Source organism: Pelodiscus sinensis, chromosome 12 (assembly GCF_052426305.1).
Source record: "Pelodiscus sinensis isolate ZL-2025 chromosome 12, ASM5242630v1, whole genome shotgun sequence".
In the NCBI taxonomy this organism is placed as follows: Eukaryota; Metazoa; Chordata; order Testudines; family Trionychidae; genus Pelodiscus; species Pelodiscus sinensis.
This window is the reverse complement of record NC_143063.1, coordinates 43,712,235-43,731,566: the sequence shown is the minus strand read 5'-3', so window position 1 is coordinate 43,731,566 and position 19,332 is coordinate 43,712,235. Positions and strand designations below refer to the sequence as shown.

The 19,332-nt window shown below is 45.6% G+C and overlaps 1 protein-coding gene across 2 annotated transcripts in view; it reads right to left on the bottom strand.

Annotated features, from left to right (window-relative positions):
* Positions 1 to 223: 223 nt before the first annotated feature.
* CRISPLD2 (cysteine rich secretory protein LCCL domain containing 2) overlaps positions 224 to 19,332 on the bottom strand; it is a 49,021-nt gene continuing 29,912 nt past the window's right edge. For both annotated transcript variants that reach the window (XM_025178612.3, XM_014580769.4), the window contains exons 14-15: positions 11,015 to 11,148; positions 224 to 5,441 (exon numbers count right to left, since the gene is read on the bottom strand). In XM_025178612.3, coding sequence (XP_025034397.1) covers positions 5,387 to 5,441; positions 11,015 to 11,148 — 189 coding nt within the window. In that variant the 3' untranslated portion in view covers positions 224 to 5,386. The remainder of the gene's footprint in view (positions 5,442 to 11,014; positions 11,149 to 19,332) is intronic.

The following is a 19,332-nucleotide window of genomic DNA, read 5'->3' as shown; positions in this document are numbered from 1 at the left end:
AGTTATAGATCATGGCCCTTTTATGCTTTCAGATTTGGAAGTCCCTGGTTCAATCCACGGTATGTCGGCCAAGATGGCATTTGTCACATTTGCGCAGCACCGAGCACATTAGACTCTTAATTGAGGTGCTCAAGTACTATAAATAAATAAAAAGATATCCCACGCTCAGCCTCCTAAATGAAGCCAGTGAAAAGTTACACTTTAAAACTAAGGGGCTGACATCTTGTTTTTTGTATAGGTTTTATTTCACAATTCAGAAAACAAAACAAAGATATTTTACAGTTCTGCATTTAGAAAAAAAATGAGTTTTAGAAACCAAAATATGGCCCCGTAAAGATCATGCAAAGGCAAGCCCCATTTACACTAAACCTTTGTACACAGGAAGTAGTAAAAACAAAAACCCGTTTTTCATAGAAAAAAGGCAAATACATAAACTGCAGGCTGAGGCAGCCTATGGTCAATAGCTATTCAACTCAACACCTGCTTCAAAGCCAGGGAAGAGCAACAAAAATGCAGCTATTAAAGAGGGGCTTCAAATTATCTAATTCCAAACTTCAGTTGCCTTACATTTTAGGGGTGATGTTACATTAAAAAATAAAGAGATCTCTCATGTTTTGGTGGGTTTTCCCTCTCCCGCACCCTTTGCTGTTCTCCTATATACACAATCTCTATGGTGGAGAAATCAAAAGAGGGGCCAAATTTGCATACCCTAACTCATGCTCAGTAGAACCCTACTGTGCTAATGGTCCCACTGACTTCAGGTACTATGCGTTATGCACATTGACTTCCATAGGATTACTGATGGGGGCCTGGATTCAGGAAAGCATCCTTATTTATGACAGCATTTCAGTGACTGCTTAACTTTAAGCATGTGCTTAAATCTCACCAGCTTCACGTTAATCATATAGTCAAGTCCCCGCTCAGTGAGTCTAGACTCAGAGCCGAAATGAGGACCAACCAAATCTGAACCGCTGGAGACTCTGAAACACTGAAATGCCCTTGACCCCTTAACTGTGGCAGTGGCGGTAATTAGAGCCCTGGGTGGTGCACTCCTGGTGGTGCTGAAAGGCTGATGGGAGGAGCCTATATCCAGCCCCACCCCTTCTGCTCAAGGCCCCACCCCTTCTGGGAGCACAGAGACAAATGCTGGCACACACAATTCTGTTGGGACCCTGGTTTCTGCGGAGAGGCTCTTCAGCCCCTCTGATCCTAGAAACCAATGATGTCCTTAGGAATCCAGCACATAAAATGAGATTCTTTTCAGTGACCATTGCGTTACTTATTTATTGGTGTTGGGATGAAACTTATAAGCCAGCCATAAAAACCTAAAAGACTTCCATTAACAAGATACTTAACCACCGGCTCCCTTTGGCTTCAATTTTCCAAGGCATTTAGGCACCTAATGCCTGTTGAATCTCAGTGGTAGTTAGGCACTTAAAGACAGGTGGGACCTCCCAGATCTGGCACCCATGGGACCTGACTGGTCCCAGATGAAGGATTTTGCCTGACCAGACGAGGTCATTTTTGGACCCCTGCCACTGGCCCCCCCTGGACTGGCCGCTGACCTCCCAGCTGGTTGCCCTCTCCTGCTGGCCCTGCTGCCCTGCCAACCTACTGGGCAGCCATTGCTGCCGTGGCTCCACCTTAGGGCTTCAGGCAGCACTGCGCACCAGGACTCCCAACTCCACTAGGCAGCCCCGCTTCTATGTGCCAGTCCCATAGGGATCCTTACTGCTGGCCTTCCACCAGGACTCTTTGATCCTGCAACATCCATGCTGGACCATGGATGTTGCCAGAGCAGAGAATCCCAGTTAAGAGAGTTTCAACCTGTACCTTATCTTAAAAATCCTATCCCTTGGCTTCAGTGAGGATCCTCCCAGGCTTACAGACAGGCACATTCTTCAGCACCTTGTTGAATCAACACCTAAATCAGGGAATTTGGTAATATAAAGACAAAGACACTCTGCAGCTGAAAGCTCTGTTGAAACATATTAGACTGAGAAATGCTTGGGTAAGACACAGGTAATATCAGCATATATTTGGCTAAAAACAGCCTGTTCCACCTACATATGGGCAGCTGATATATACAATTGAACACAACTAAAAAAAGGCATAATGCCTTGTAGGATGTGACCCTTCCTAAATATGGTAGAGATATCATTTAAACTAATAGCACCCAGAACTTCAAAGAATGATTGATCAAAGTCCTGATTGTTCTGTTGTACAGAATCTATACAATTAAACAGAGACACCGACATACACTAAATACCAGTTTCTGAAAATCCAAATTGTTTGGTTGAAGCAACAGAATGATTATATCGTTTATTTTATATTCACAATTTCACTTTTTATGTTACGGTATTAAATCCTTCTCTCCCCTCTTTTTTTTAAGAAAGATACATTCTAGGTCAACTGAATTTGTGTATATTGTTCTTGATGATTCTCAGATTTTCCTGTTGTTCCAGTCCAAATTTTTTCCCATCCTTCTACAAGATGACTGATTCTCAAAGACAGGGTAATGGAACAATTGTGTTCTCCTTTGACTAGGATATACAATAGAACTAAACATGAGCCCAATCCAACTCCCATGAAGTCCGTGGAAAGGCTTAATTGATCCTTATTATGCTTTCTAATTCAGTCCTCAGCTACTGAAGATGTAACTTCTATTTGGATTACAGAGTCCACAGATTCATGCAACAAAAATGTGGTGGGATTAGACAAGCCTGTTTCCAATCTTATCTACTACATGTTTTAAGAGAATCTGTTTGTTTGTTCAAGAACTCCTCCTAAACAATAAGAGCTAGGATCACCAAATTTGGTATGCAGCTTCCTCTTATCGTAACTTAAAGCAACATAAGAGTTTAGTGGTGTCAGGAAAATGGGATGTGCCTAGAATGGGATTGTTTCTTATAAACCCATACTGAAATGAGACAGAATCACCTAGGAGGTGAAAGAGGCTGGCTGGGGGCAATTCCCTCACCCATCTGGGACTTTCACAGCTCTGAGCCACCCCTCCCCCTCCCAGATGCCTTTAGGGAGGAGGGGGTTGAAGCTCCTCCCCCACTTCCCCAATTCATATAGGGATGTTGCTGACTGTTCCCCTTCACCACTGTCAGGGGGCGAGAGGAAAGTGCACAGTTTGCTGCATTCCTCACTCTGGCTAGAGAGCGCAGGTGGCAGATGAGGTGTGTGCTTTGCTCTCGATCCCTGACAGGGAGAGGAAGGGGAAGAACAAGGAGCCCTGGTACAAATTTTCCTTTTATTTTCTAAAGGAGAATTAACTGAGTTAAGGACCCGAGCAAATGTGCTAGTTATTCATAATGGGCAAAACAAGGAACCTGACTTATCTCATTGTCAAGTTTTCAGTTTCTCCCAACGGGCACTTTCTAAAGATGTTTTTCACATACATTTACCTTGAACATGTAACCGGTTTTCCTTGCTGTAAAGCAAGCACAACATACCTTAAGAGACCACACTAAATAAATACAGAATAGGTGTTACGTTAATTTACCAGAGCCATTCCAAAAGTAGGCTTGCTGTGTGTCACTTCTTGAAAATGTGCAAACCCTGCTCAGTTATGAAAGGTCTCTTTCTAACCTCAGATTTCACAAGGAAAGGAAACCTTACTTATGAAACAAATGGCCTGACAAATGTAATTTCCTTGCGGATTTCATGGGGTTTAAAAATTAAATAAAATGAGTGCTTATCCATATCATGCTATTGGTCTAACATTTTGGAATAGGTTTATAGCTAGGTTTCCGGCCCCTCTAGTATAATTTAAATATAGCCTGAACATTGGAAGGCTATGGAAAGCCATGAAACATCTGCCAAATAGAGTGATGACATAATTGTAACAGTAAGCGAAATATATCCCACATGTTACATACTACAATCGAGTTACTGAGTGAAGGGATATCTTTTTACATCAGCCAACGAGCTAAAGGTTGTGTGGCCTTCTCTGCGTTCATGTGGGTTATTTTATATCTGACCATTAAGGGAAAAATAGGTTTAGGCTTAGATCAATGTTACTAACCTCTAAAAGTTAGGAACAAATTAGCTTCAGCCATGAATTCCACGATTGCTAGATTGTCTTACAAGACAATCCATATTAGGCTGATTTTATAGCTACTTTTAATTCCTTTCAAACTCTTCTAAGCGATGTATTTAAATAGCTCTTAGGAGCAGAATGACTGAAATTTTTAAAACTTCTAATAAATTTATATTTAGTAACCCAACACTTTGGATTTCAGATGCTCACAACAATGATCATGTTGGAAGCTAAGACGGCTATATGGTATCGATTGTATGCAAGCAAACAATCCAGCCCCATTCCATAAATTTAAACCTCAGAACTGTACAAAAAAACTTCATAAAGATAAAGTGAACACAGTTTATATAGATGCATCCATTTCTAACAAAAATAAGATTAACTTCTTATTACTGCTTAACTACTATCCATAAAACCAGCACTGCTGTATAGAACAATAAATTGCATTTAACTGTAAATTAAAAATAAATGGTGTGTAGCATAATACAGAGATGTGCCAGGACAGGAGCTCTAACTCCTCCACTTCTCAGAGGTAATCCAACTTCCTAACTATCCACGAATGTTTGGCCAGCAAACACCAGCGCAGCATTTTTGATTGGCTTGGGTTGTTGTTTCTCTGGGGTGGGGATCTTCACCACCTTTTCATACTGCCACCACATTTTCGAGACAACATCATCTCCAAGAGTCCTTTAGGAAGCCACAGGTTACATCATGACACCACTTGACCTAACGCAATATATCACGAACCTAACCCAACGTTTCCTATGCACATGCGAGCTGATGGGGAAACACTCAGGTTTTGCTCTTAAATAGACACCCCCTCCAAAACAAAAAACAAAACACCAACACAACACCTCGTTCCAAACAAAAACATATGCCCCACCCCACAAAAGGAGCAGCTTTAAAACTAATTTTTAAAAGGCCCGCCATCCAAACAATATTTCACTAGATATTCTGCTTGCCAACGTGTGCTGTTATTTCCATCGCGGTAGGTACTTCAAAAGCTACAGCGGTATCTGTGGACCAGCAAGGGGAGGGGTCCCAATATCAGCTGTAAATTAATCCACACTCAAGCTAGTTAGCACACCTCTTTTGGAACTGGAAGCTGCAACACTCTGAATGCCCTGGATTTAAAACAAAAACACACAAAGCAAAATACTGAATTGGAGCAGATGTGATGCAGACACTGAAGTCAGAAGCTGTTGAGATTTCTTCGGTCTTCCCTGAAAGAAATTGGCAAGGGGTGTGTGTTCAGAGCAGACGCCATCAGAGGAAGGTTGCTGTCTCTCAAGATCAGTGGATTGTTCTCCAGAAGAAACTTGCACGTTCCCAGGGTCTTTACTGCTTCACAGAAAAAATTCGGAAAGCCATCCCTTCACGGGGACTCTTCAAGCTGTAAAAGAGCAAGCAGTGTGAACCATAAGGAGGTGCAGCAGCTCGCCATGTAGGCACTTCAGTAAGGAAATGAGTGCTTTTAATTATTGATTGGATTTAAATGCATGTTCATTCGAACATCCGCAGTCTCGGTTTCTGAAGCACTCGCACCTCCATGACGCCTCGCACGGGGAGTTTCCATTACCACCCCGAGCCCTGAATGCTTTTCAGTTTAATAGAAAGGCCTCAGTTTATAGCTGGTGAAACTTAAGAGTGCATTAAAAATCTGCTACCTGTATGACACAAGATGCAGTATGGGCAACTGGCAAGCAACTGAGCCAGCCTTAGGGCTGGGCTAACTGGGCCCATGCCCAGGGCGCCATAGCCAGGGGGTACCCCAAGGGGCTTCAGCCTCCTTTCTTTGGCTGCGACAGGACTTTATTTGGCTGCCCACGGGGCGGGCTCCTCCTCTCTGGCCCCTCTCCAGCGCTGGGCTGGCAGGCTTCTCCCCATCCCTTGCCCCACTCTCCACTCACTCACTCTTCATCCAGCCAGCTGAGGGGTCTGCAACCACCTCATCCCTCCCTGCAGCAGGAGCCCAGAACAGCACAGGCAGCGTGGTGGTGCCCCACACCATGCTCCGGAGTGGAGTGCCTCCCGGCCTGGACTCTGGCAGGGCTGGGACCTGGCCAAAGCCAGAAGCAAAACTTTCTCTTCATGTGACTGAGTGGGAAGGGGAGGGAAGGGGAGCCGGACAAGGCTGGGTACACCCCCAAAGCCCAACCTTCTGCTCTTAGCTCCACCCCAAACCCTGTCTCCTTGCCCCCACCACATCCTGACTCCGGCACTCCCACATCCCTATCTCCTGCCTGGAGCCTCCCCCAAACCCTACACCAATCCCCTGCCCTCATCCCCAGCACTCCACCTCGCTCTTTAATTTCTTACAGGCACTGTCGAATCACATCCCCTACCCCCCGGAGTAACGGAACACTCCATGTGAGAAACATAAGTTACTTTCTCTCCTGAGAACGCCATCATGAACAGCACACTGCAGGGCTAGGCACCATGTTGGATAGCTTTCTTCTTGTCCTGAGGTCTGGCTTTAGAACTGCCAAGTTCAGTGGCAGATGCAGCTAAGACTAAAATTCTGAGTGAATGAGATGGCCAGAGCAAAATTCAGCAGAGAGATTTCTTTGTGCACTGCGAGCTGCCTGCATAAATTCCTTCTCCCTCAGGGTATGTCTACACTACAGCACTAATTCTAACTAACTTAATTCAAATTAGTTCATTCGAACTAAGCTAATACGAATTAGTGCATCTAGACCTAAAAACTAATTCGAATTAGCGTTTTGCTAATTCGAAATAGCATGTCCACATTGAGTGGACCCTGAACCGAAATTAAGGCTGGCTGGAACCAGTGCCGGCAGGGCATTGGGTTAGGACTTAGAGTGTGGAGCTGCTGTCTCAGGCTAGCCGAGGGCTGTGCTTAAAGGGACCCGACCCCCACCCCGGACAGACAGTTCTCAGGGTTCCCCACTTGCTTGTCTAACTCGATGAGGGACAGCAAAACAGTCCTGTCTTGGAGTGTCCTGAGTGCCCGCACTCGGCACATCACAGCACTCGGCCATCAGCCCGGCTGCACTTGCCGCAGGCTGCCATCCGAGGGGGTCAATCGGGGGGCTGTCAGGATCCAGGAAGCCCTGCAGGAGAGCTTCCACCCCAAGGAGCCCACAGAGCCACCCCAGTCCTCCCCATCAGGGAGTCGTGCCCCATTGCTCCCTCACCTCCTTCCACTCACCCCTCCCTAGCCCCCCTTCCTGCTGTAAAAAATAAAGGACACGTGTGTTCAAAAATAGAAACTCTCTGTATTTAACAAAACAGGGGGGGGGGATTAACCTCTGGGGAGACTGGGAAAAGGAGGTGGGAGAGGAAAGGGGGAAACCTGGGAGGAGGGAGCTGGAAGGGGGAAGCCAGGGGAAGAAGGAGGAGGGGAAGTATAAAACTATGGTACACCATAGCTTCAGTATTCTGTACAGATGCAGTCTCCTCACCTCAAAAAAGATATTTTGGCCTTAGAAAGGGTTCAGAAAAGGGCAACTACAATGATTAAGGGTTTGGGACAGGTCCCATATGAAGAGAGGCTAAAGAGACTGGGACTTTTCAGCTCAGAAAGGAGGAGACTGAGGGGGGATATGATAGAGGTCTATAAAAGCATGAGTGGTGTGGAGAGGGTGAATAAAGAAAAGTTCTTCATTAGTTCCCATAATAGAAGGGCTAGAGGACACCAAACGAAATGAATGGACAGAAGGTTTAAAACGAATAAGCGAAAGTTCTTCTTCACACAGCACATAGTCAACCTGTGGAACTCCTTGCCACAGGAGGCTGTGAAGGCTAGAACTATAACAGAGTTTAAAGAGAAGTTAGATAAATTCATGGAGGTTGGGTCCATGGAGTGCTGTTAGCCAGGAGGTAGGAACGGTGTCTCTGGCCTCTGTTTGTGGAAGGCTGGAGTTGGGTGGCACGAGACAAATTGCTTGGTCATTGTCTTCAGTCCATCCCCTCCCGGGTACCTGGTGCTGGCCGCTGTCATCAGACAGGCTACTGGGCTAGATGGACCTTTGGTCTGACCCAGTATGGCCATTCTTATATCCTTATGTTCTAAGCTCAGGGTCGGGGGGGGTCTCACTGGACCAACTTGATTTTCATGCAAACCTGCTCCTGGGTTCGCATGTGGCCTTTGGTGGCCAGGCTGGCAGCTATCCTGCCCTAGACAGCTGCATTCCTGTGCCTAGTGTGGAGGTCGTGGACATTGGCGGCCTCCCCCCAAACTTCGATGAGGTCCATGATCTCCGCACTAGCCCAGGCGGGCGCCCGCCTCTTGCAGCCTGGTCCTGGGAAGAGGCGGAGGGCTGGGTGGCAGCGGGTGGCTGGCTCATGCTGTGCCAGGTGCAGGGTCTGCTGGCTGGGTGCTGGCAGGCTTGCATCTGGCATGAGCACTGTAGCCAGACCGTGCCCCTTTAAGGGCTCCGGGGCTGGAAGGGGGGCAGAAGAGTTTCCCTGGCTTGGCCCAGAGTGGCCACCAGGGCAACCTGGGAAGGGCTAGCCTCCCACTAGTTCGAATTAAGTGGCTACACAGCCCTTAATTCGAGCTAGTTAATTCGAACTAGGCGTTAGTCCTCATAGAATGAGGTTTACCTAGTTCGAATTAAGCGCTCCGCTAGTTCGATTTAAATTCTAATTAGCGGTTTGAATGGATAGCCGCTATTAAAGTTAATTCAAACTAACGGCTGTTAGTTGGAACTAACTTTGTTGTGTAGACAGACCCTCAGTGCAGAGACAGAGTGCACAGTATGATGAAGAAATACAGAGAAGCAAACATAAGAGTCAGTAATCCGGGTGTACAGTTCTGCTTTGCAGCTAGCTCTTCAGTGCTTGTGCCCTGTCAAGGCAGAGTAGTTATGTATGAGTTATGTATAACCACCACAAGGCAGATTTGAACTAGGGATCTCTGGAGTTTAGTGTAGGAGCCTCTACAGCTTGAGCTATAAAGCCAGCTGCTTCTCACTCACGTTATAGAGCTCACTTGCTCTTATCTCTTACTGTAAGTGGTCTAAGGGCCCCTGCATGGGACAGTGAACCCCACCCACTAGGGGTGTGGGTTACAATTGCACTTCAATGGCCCCTGTTATTGCCGTCTCTGAGAATGTCACCATTTTAACGTATTTGCCCTCAACCCTGCTGTGAGGCAAGACTATTATCCCCATTTTACGATGGGAGACTGAGGCACAAAGAGATAAGTGATTGGCTCAAGGTCCCACAGAGGGAGGGACTTAAATGTGGGCTTTCTGCATAGAGAGTCAGTCCCTCTCTCCCAATGAATAATTATTCATACAAAGTAGAAAAGATCCAACATCAGAGAATGATATCAATCCATTCCCAAAATAGCCAATAACCGGAGTTTCCTTCTCATCCTTCCTGCTGACAGGACTGAGTAACAAACACTTCTCTGGCAGGACCAGTGGAATTAACCCAATAACTCTTTCCTTGTATGTTAATGACACGGTGTGTTCCGAGGCACTGTCAGGAAGACCCTGACAGGGGAAGTTTCCAGTCCACGGCCAATTCCAAGTTTAAAAAGAGCTTCCCCTCCCCCACAATGAACACACTGTACATCTCACATATGCTAGTGATGGCAACCCCACAGCTTTCCCTTACGCTATCTGCTAACCAGAGCCACTTGTGCAGAATCTCCTTCTCCTCCTCCCAGTTAGCCAAAGGGTGATAGCTTTTCACACACTTGGTTGTGTTTTCAGAGTCTTGCACGTGCAAAATGTGCACCTACATTCAAGTGCATGTCTCTCACAACTGCATTCCACAGGCCGGTCAGGTACATAATTGATTATTAAAGCATGCAGGGGCTCGCCCCATCACAGAAAAACATAGACGATACGGGCACACAAAAAAGCAAGATCTGAAAATCTAGGTCTTTTTACAGCTAGAGCTTGTGTGTGTTAAAGATTTCATGTATTCCCCACTGACAAGCTCTTGAGCAAACATCTTGAGGGGCCATGTTCGTGGGCAGATTGAAACAAAAGCATGTCTACACAATCTAACAGAAAAAAAAATTGATGCAGAATGCTAATTGCATCCAGACGGACTCTTAGATAGCTCCCCAGGTTTGTTATAAGAAAATGCCAGCTTTATCCCATGTAGCTGCACAAATTTTGTAATAGATTTGAAGGCATAGGAGTGCATAGCATGTGCATGCAGGCTCCCTCCAGCCACACACACACACACACACACACACACACGCACACACACACACACACACACAAGCCAAGTTGAACCACACTACCCACACACCCTGAAAAAAAACACAATCAGGCATTGTCACGTTAGGGTACAATCCAGTATTCAGTAGCTTTGTTTTATCCTCTCATGAGAGTGTCCTGGCAAGTTGGTTGACTTGGATTTCTTTCAGCAAGAAAAATTACTTGTGTCAACAAATTCAGGCCACTGTCAAAAGCGAGGATCTTGGGCTGCAGATCCCTGGGGCCTGACCCGGCATGGCCATTCTTATATTCTAATGCTATTAGATACATTAGACTTCCCAAGGGAAAGCCCCAAAGCGGACTGCATGATGAAAGATGCAAAGCACGCACAATGGTATTAAATTTGCCAGAATGTTTGAGGGACAAACACTTATCGGAATCTATTCCCCCAACATTATTTAATAATGACTTTGCTAAAAACAACCACAACACAGAGTATATTTTATAGTGCTAATATCCAATGAAATGTGTTAACAATGTATTCAATTTTGACCAGTTTAACCTAATGTTATCAACTAAGGAGAAGCGTAATAATATTAAATCCTTAATATACAGAGTCCAAGAGCTGCAAAAGCCAAAGAAGGGATAGCATCAGCTTGTTTTGTTTGGTTGCTGCTCTGAGTTTACAGTGACATGTGAGAATCACATACCTTGTATATTCAATTCCCAGCATCCATATCATCTGGCTTTAACAGACATTTGCATGAAATGGATTGCAAAAAAAAAAAAAAGGCTACAAAAAAGACCAAAGTGACCTTACCTCTCAGATTGGACACCATTTCTCAGAGAGCCAAAGTAGTTTTTCTTTTTGTCCACAGGCATTACATCCACATAACCCCCAGCCTCGTCTTTAATGACTCCAGCATGCACGGCTGTTTTGCAAATACTGGAACTCTGAAAGATCATAAAGTAAATAGATTTAGCTGGGGCTCCAAGACCTTTTTCTGATGACTGGGAAAATAAGGACGAATGAAGAGAGATTTATGTGCATGGGAAATATATGGGAACATGCCGTTCGTCTTCCAGCCTGAGCAATGAGAAATGATTCTACAAAATCATAGAGAGATAGGGCAGGAAGGGACCTTGAGAAGTCATCTAGCCCAGCCTCGTGCGCTAAATAAACCTAGATGAGCTCTTGCAGATAAGGCATGGCCTCTGCTACTAACTGCAAAGGGTGAGGATTCTGCATGGCTGGCACAGGAAGGAGTGATGACAGCCCTACAGAGGATCAGTAGGACTACCCACTATTTCTCTCCATGAACCTCTGTCAACAGACTGGTCAAATAGCCCATTGGTCTGAACAAGAACTCTGCTAACGGGAGAATGATTGAATCAATGGATTTACCAATCAGCCAGGCCCTGCCTATGTTAATCTATGCCCCCTCTTTTGGTGCTCCACAGTCACTTTCTTGACCACCCCAACCCTGCCCTTGTCTACGAGAGAACGTAGCCCCTCTGCATTGTCAATAGCTCAGCAAAGATTCTGCAACTCTCTGCTGGTGTGAAACAGCAGAGATCCTTGGTGAATCTGGCCTAAACAAAGAAATGATCATTCAACTTGAGACACGTTAGGCCTCATCCTTCCAAAAGCTAAGATGAGCTACTTTCATGAAGGGTCTGGTTTTCGGAGGTGCTGAGAATGCACATCTCCCACAGACTACACCAAGCATAGCAGGCGAGCCCTGTGATCTCAGTATTGCAGGCTCCTTCTGTTTATTTTATTCTGGTTGCTGCAGAGACAGAACCGACTGGCAATGGATGATTAACGACAAAAACATCCAGGAAATGGAGTGATAGCAGAGCACTCAAAGGCTCAACGTAAACTTGGACGCAAACCTTCTAAAAGAATTATATGCGGCTCGCTAGAACCACAAAAATTGGCTCCAGTGCTGAGGACTGAAACAGGTGAAAAGCTAAAATCCAACAAAGTTGTTGATCTTAAAAGAAAAAGTCTAACTTCTACTTCAGAACCTGCAAAGGAATGCATGGCGGTGGCATCTGTGTACTATAGATCATGCTCTCTTGTTCACTTTCTTTCATCAAGACCATAAAAGGCATATTTTTCCCTATTCCCTATATATTTATCATTTTGGATAGCCTATATCTTGGCATTTTATTGGCCAGTTTGGTTTTGCTTCTATATATGGGCAAGAGAGCACAGGAATACTTTGTTTGGAAGACATGCTTTGAATTTCTCTAGTATGCAATGGGAAATCTGTAAATCTAAAATTGGCTCATTAAATTAAACTGTCCTGTAGGAACGGGGCAAGGCTATTTGCAAAACTCCGCTCCACTGGGACACCCTCCGTTATGATTCCAAGGCATTCCTCTCTTCCAGAACTTGCTGTTCTTCGGCCTGCTCATTCTTTGGCTGCTCTGCTTTTTATGCACCCCTCCCCCATCAGTCGATTGGGATCCCGTCTTCTATCCTGCCAGCGAGTCCGTGAGGTGACTGGAAAGTGCTCTGGGGATAGGAAGCACCGGGAGGATGGAGGAGTCCTCGCCCAAAAGAAAAGGCACCGGTGCATGAAGGATCACACAAGAAAATATATCACCCTAGCAAGTTCTCTGCTTCTGCTTGAGCACCACATTTTTGGGATGGCTGCTAGTATCTCTGGAATGCTTCCCTCCTTGCGGGGGCAGGGCCTGTCTGGCACAAGCTGCATCAAATGATTCACAATGAAGTAGGCTTATGAAGTAAGTCCTGGTCTACACTAAAAACGAGGTGCTCTCAGCAAGGTCACTCAGGAATGTGAAAAATGCATAGCAACTTAGTTAAACTGACTAGCCCCCGTTGTACACATTGCTAGGCCCACCAAAGATTTTTTGACTTAGCTACAACCTCATAGGGAGGTGCATTATCTATAGAAGATGCTCCCTCCCTTTGGCACAGGCAGTGTCTACACTGATGTTGCGTCCCTGTAGCATTTCAAGTGTAGACAGGCTGTAAGTCACTCATCCAGTCTCCATTTAGGGTTTTGTCTTCACTAAACCAGGAGATTGATGCTGCCGAGATTAATCGCTCAGGGTTTGATTTAGTGGGTCTAGTAAGGACCCACTAAATCAACTGCTGATGGAGCCACCGTTGGCCCCAGTACTTTACTGGGTTGCGAGGAGTCAGGGAGCTGAAGGGAGTGTTTCTCCCATCGATCTCCGGCAGCTGAGACAACACAGAAATTCGACCTAATGTACGTTAGCTATTCTCATAGCTGGAGTTGCGTATCTTAGGTCAACTTTCTTTGGTAGCATAGACCTGGACTTTGTGTGGCCAGCCTGAAAACAAAAGATATGTTCCTCCCTGGGAGTTCAGCCAAGTTCTGTGGCTTCCACTGGTGATAAAAATCCGCCTCATTATGCAGGCTTCCTTCTTCAGGAACTCTCCCCCCAGCTAATTGCCTCACAAATGAGACTGCTGGAGACTAAACTACCTTTGTCTCTCTCTCATCGCCTCAGGGTTCCTGAACATGAATGGGACACACATTTCCCTTTCAAGCACAAGCCTCACAGTGAACCAAGCAAGGCAGCTGCACAATTCGTTATGTATACATTTCCCAATGCTTCTGTGCTTTATAAACCTTAAAAGCTCTCGCATGGTTTTGATAAAGGTCCCTCCTGATCTGCTGCCCACAGCCTCAGAGACATTTCTCTCCACATTAGCAACTGCTGAATTTTTCTTCACTGAGCAAACCAAGGTGCAGAAGAGAACAGTCTGGCCTTACCTTACCTTGCCTTTTCTTTTCACCACTACAACATTTCCGAACCTGAGCACTTACATCTAAGATCCTACAGCCACATTTAGGAGCGTAAAATATAAACAATCTTTTTTCCAGCAGTACCACGCACCCGTAGCTCTCATGAACTACAGTGAGAAATATCCGCCTGCAAAACCAGGACTGAAATTGCAGATATTTCTAAAGTAAAAGCAAATCGGGAGAGAGAAAATCCCTCTTGGACCCTCTTTATGTATCATAAAGAAACACAGTCTTCTTAAAAACAATCCTTGAAACTTAGGTACAGAGCATACATCACCACTGGGTCCAGCTCAGCCATCTTTCCATTTTCACGCCCTCCGCCCCTGACTAGAATTAACATTAATTTTCCTTTCTCTGTCCCTCTACACAGGCTGGCCAGAAGTCAGCCTGCTCCCTCACACATCCTGCTGCCTGAAACAGTCTTCTTCCCTCTGCCTTGTTTCAGATCTCAGCTGAAATCACCTCCCTTTCTGTGCTGTATTGAAAACGGTATTCAAATTAGAAGCTATCGCTTTAAGTTGTAAGGGCTTTCTTGGCTCTGCTTCCAAGCGAGGGTCTGTGTAGGGAAGCCATTAATCCAGCTCTTTGAGCAGTAAGTCTGCTGAAGAGTCAGTCTGGAGCAAAGATGGGCTGAACTGTGCCTCTGGGGAACAGCCTGCTTTCACTCTCGCTGTTTCTGGTGGTTGCTGGGTTAGGTTTCTGGATGCTGTATTCCCTTGAAGCCCTTCAAGAACAGTATCAATGAAGAGGAGAGGTTCCTGACTCTGATATATGCCGTGAACACAGCGCTCATGCCTTCTTCTGCACTTCACCCATTTAATGCACATGGGGCATCAATGCACGACCCTAACAGATACTTTTATGCTTGAAGCAACGAAAGGAAGGATTGTGCATGTGTTTTCATTTGTCTATTTTTAATCACAGCCAGTGTCCTGCTTTCCTCCAGGTCATGGAACAACTGTTTCTACATTGGAAATAACTTTTTAGCAGAACATCTGGATTGGGTGACCTGCATTTGCCTCCTCCGCCTCATCCTCACTGTTTGCTGCCACAATTTATCATGCACATTTCAAGACTCTGACAGGGTATGTCTATACTACCACCCTAGATCGAACTAGGGTGGTAATGTAGGCAACTGGAGTTGCAAATGAAGCCCAGGAAATTCAAATCCCGGGCTTCATTTGCAACTCCGGTTGCCTACATTACCACCCTAGTTCGAACTAGGGTGGTAGTATAGACATACCCACAATGACACTTCAGCAATGCACGAGAGGTCTTATTTTGTCATTGATCACAAGTATCTTGGCTTCTTTGAGTGGTTTCCAAAAGGACGGTGACCTCATTTCCTAACAACATACCCTTCCCAAGCCCTTGGCATCAGGAAACCTAAAATAGCATCTTTCTTTCTCTGAGAAGAAAACAGAATCTTCCTTAAAGCTGTTAAAATCCCATGACGCAGAGGTTAGCTGCTCCTGGGGCGATGGACCAAACCAAACAGAACCAAGTACAGCCAAAATCCTCTCTTCCTGACGTCGGCACTTTGTACTCGGTTTCACACGCATCCTGGGACCATGTGAACATTGAAGCTTTCCAAGTCTGATCACAAGGCTACAAACTCATTGAATTGAATACTGCTACCCAACTAGGAGTGACTCTCTGAGGCTAACTGCCCGCAAGTGATTGCCCTGTTCACTCCTCGGCTGCCAAACCCTTTTTGCAAGGCAAGGTTCTGGATGTGCTGCCAACGTGACAGAGCACAAGAGCACAAACTTTGTTTTCTTGAGTGAAGCTATTTTAAAAGGACATATACACACGAATCTCATAAAAGTGCTGCTTTAGGGCTGGGCAGGCCCGCTGACAAAAGGGGGGGGGCACAGCAGGTAATTGCTCTGGGCCCCAGTGATTCAAAAGGGCCTGAGGGTCCTAGCCACCATCACTGCTACTGGAGCAGCAGCAGCTTTCGCAACCTTCGGTCTCTTAAATCGCTGTTGGAGCCCTGGGCAACCCGCTCCAGATGGTACTAAGGGCAGGCGAGGAGATCAGGTGGCACTGAGGGCCGTCTGGGGGAGGCGACTCCCAGCCCCGCCCCTTCTGCCTGAAGCCCCGCCTTGCCCATCCTGGTAATTCTGTCAGCCCCCCCCCCCGGGTGAGGATCCACGGGGCATGTCAGAAGATTAGCACTTGTCTATTTTTGTGTGTTATCTGTTTCAATGTGTCTTCTGATGCACGGCGATTGCGAGTTGATTGCACGCCGTCTTGCAGTGCATTCCACACATGCAGTATCCTCAGTGGGAAAGGCTTTGGGCCAAATTCTCATTTCCCTGAATGTTTGCCTATTTTGTCAGCCTGCCAGTCCTTGGAGTTATCATGAAGTCAAAGAACGTTTCTACTTGTAGCCCTCACTATGCTTGCAACCTTCTCTCGCAGCTCCCTTAATGCTCTTCTTCTCTTCCCAGTCTAGTCCTGTCTTTTCCCACCATTCTGCTAACACTCCTAAACTATCAACGCATTCCTTGTTAGCTCCTGGTCCTGTCCACTGCTTTTGACATACTAGTCTAAAGGAGATCTAACAAACCCTTTCCAGAGCAGCATTGTTTGGCTTCCAAATCACATTCCATGCCCCCATTTATATAATCCTAAACCCAGAGTTTTGCAAGTTTTGGGGCTTGTGACCCAAGACCCTAGTGTCTCTGAGTCAGTATAAACCATAACATTATGCAGGACTGAGATGGTAGTACTAAACTGGTGCCTCACTGACGTCTTAGCCAATCAGATGGGAAACTGAGGTCTTGAGCACTTATGACCTTCTAAGTTCTCATGACATTCTTCACCATCTTCCTGATTCAGATCTAGTGTGGACAGCCACATTCGTCCCACCAAAAATGTCCAGGCTGCTTCTACTGGGTAGCATTTTAATCTGTTTCCTGTCCTGATGCAGTTTTCTTCTCTGGTTAAACACTGGAATAAGTTGCCTAAGGAGGTTGTGGAATCCCTGGAGATATTTAAGAGCAGGTTAGACAGATATCTATCAGGGATGGTCTAGAACCAGTGGTCCCCAACGAGGTGCCCATGGGCACCATGATGCCCACCGGGGTATTTATGTGAGCGTACCTAGTGACCAGGGCCGGCCCGAGCCATTCTTGCGCCCCGGGCTCCGGCCACCTGGCGGATGCGCAGCCCCCAACCCGGGCACGCGACACATGCATGGTCCCCGCCCCAGGCGTGCAGCACATGCGTGGAGTCCCCCCCCCCCCAGGCATGCGGCGTATGTGTGGCCCTACCCCCGGGCGCCTGGCAGCCCCAAAACATTGGGGACCACTGGTCTAAACGGTGCTGGGTCCTTCCATGGGGGCAGGGCACTGGACTTGATAACCCCACAAGGTCCCTTCCAGTTCTAGTGTTCTATGATTCTACAAAGATGTCCTTCCCCATACGCAGCTGCGTAGGGCGCATGAAAACGTGAGGCCCCTTCGGTCTTCATGTCCACCCTACCGCCTCTTCCTATCCCTGTTCTGTGTCTCTGCTTCCTCCAGAGAAGATCCAGTTAACTTAAAAGTGGAAAAGCCTGCCCAACCGATTAGCAGAACATCAAACCTGTGGAAGAGCCATTCAAGTGGTAATAAAGCCATTTAACAGGCATTTGCCAACCCCGGGTATATTTTGTATGGTCAGTTTCTGAACTTACTGTTTCAGAGAGGTAGCCATGTTAGTCTGTTTCAGCCAAAACAAAGTCTGGTGGAACTTTAAAGACTAACAAAGTTATTAGGGTGTTAGAGTATAAGTTTTTGTGAGCTACAATTCGTGTGTGTGTGTGTGTGTGTGTGTGTGTGTGTGTGTGTGACAGACAGACAGACAGAGACATCAGGTATAAGGGCACCAGCTTAATAGTACTTTGTAATGCCCCTTAAATCTTAAAAATGACCCACTCCTTTGTCTATGCAATACACGCACAAAAAGCACATGCCATGGTGACGGTGTTTCAGAGATAGCCAAAAAAAAAATTTCTGCATAAATTCCTTGGCTTCTTTGGAAAGAATCTGGGGGGAAAGGTGTTCTAGAAATGTCATATTTTATTATCACAATTGACCATTTTTGGCGTATTATATATTTAAACAGGCAATGGAATCATAGAGCAAACAGAAAGCTGGCATATGATGGCAATTAACCTGGATTCATAGATCACTATAAACAACTGAAATGTTTGCACGAGGTTCTTCTGATCAGTTAATTAACTGATAATTTGCCCAATGAAATTGTTATTCTTGGGACCCTGCAGGGACAATCTTATTTAACCATGTGCCAGTTCTGAGGCCAAACCAAAACTGGCACCGATATCAAATTCCTCTGTGTTTTTCCAAATGCTGCCTGTGACTACAAAGTAAAAAAAAAGTCAAAAGTCCTCTAACAAAGCAAAAGGAAATTCTCCACCAGGTCCCTGAATTTTAGAACAAATCCCTAATCCCATTTGCTTTATTTATTGAACTGAATAGACCTAATGAATAAAAATGAACCCAGCATCTGCTGCTCCCCCCTCAAAAAAACCAAATTTTGAAAACTCTCTTTTCAGGTGTAAGTTTAGAAAGAATTGATACAATTCAGCAGTGTGAGAAGAGGTTTGCACCTCTCCCCATGAGGAGACCGAGCTGTAAGAGCAATAGGAATCTATACGAAGACTATTTTCAGTGGATTTTTAACACATAAAAGTGGCGACAAAAAACGTCCCTTTGCATTTCTGTGCAGTAGGTTATATTTTGTCATTTTGCCTCTGTCCATCCATGTCAACTCTACAGCTGTTCGCAGAGCCCTCCCTCCAAAAACCCACCCACGTACTTCATTTCCATGATGACTGCTCACAAAAGATATTCTACTTGCAGAAATCCAGGGGGAAATCTATATTTGCCAACTATGTCAAGTAATAATATAACAAATGTAACAATAAAAGCTCTTTGCTTTTCATCTGTACTTCTCAATAGACGCTACAAAGGTGGACAAGCGTCATCCCCATTTTACAGGCAAAACCCAAGAGAGGTTAAGTGACTTTCCCAAGATTGCAGAACAAGCCAGTGTCAGAAATGGGAATGCAACCCAAATCTCCAGAGTCCCAGACGGGAGCTCTACCAACTACTCTATAAAGCTACTGCTTATAGAGCAGTAATCAATACACCCAACCAATGCAAGTGACGTTTCCATCCTAGGGGCCAACACAGAGTACTTCTCAGTCATATATAGGGACTGTATATAATTCCAACCTTCCTAATTCATGGAATATGAATCTCTTAAATAGCCATGGGGATCTGGTCATCCCCCTATAGTCTCCTTGTTCTGT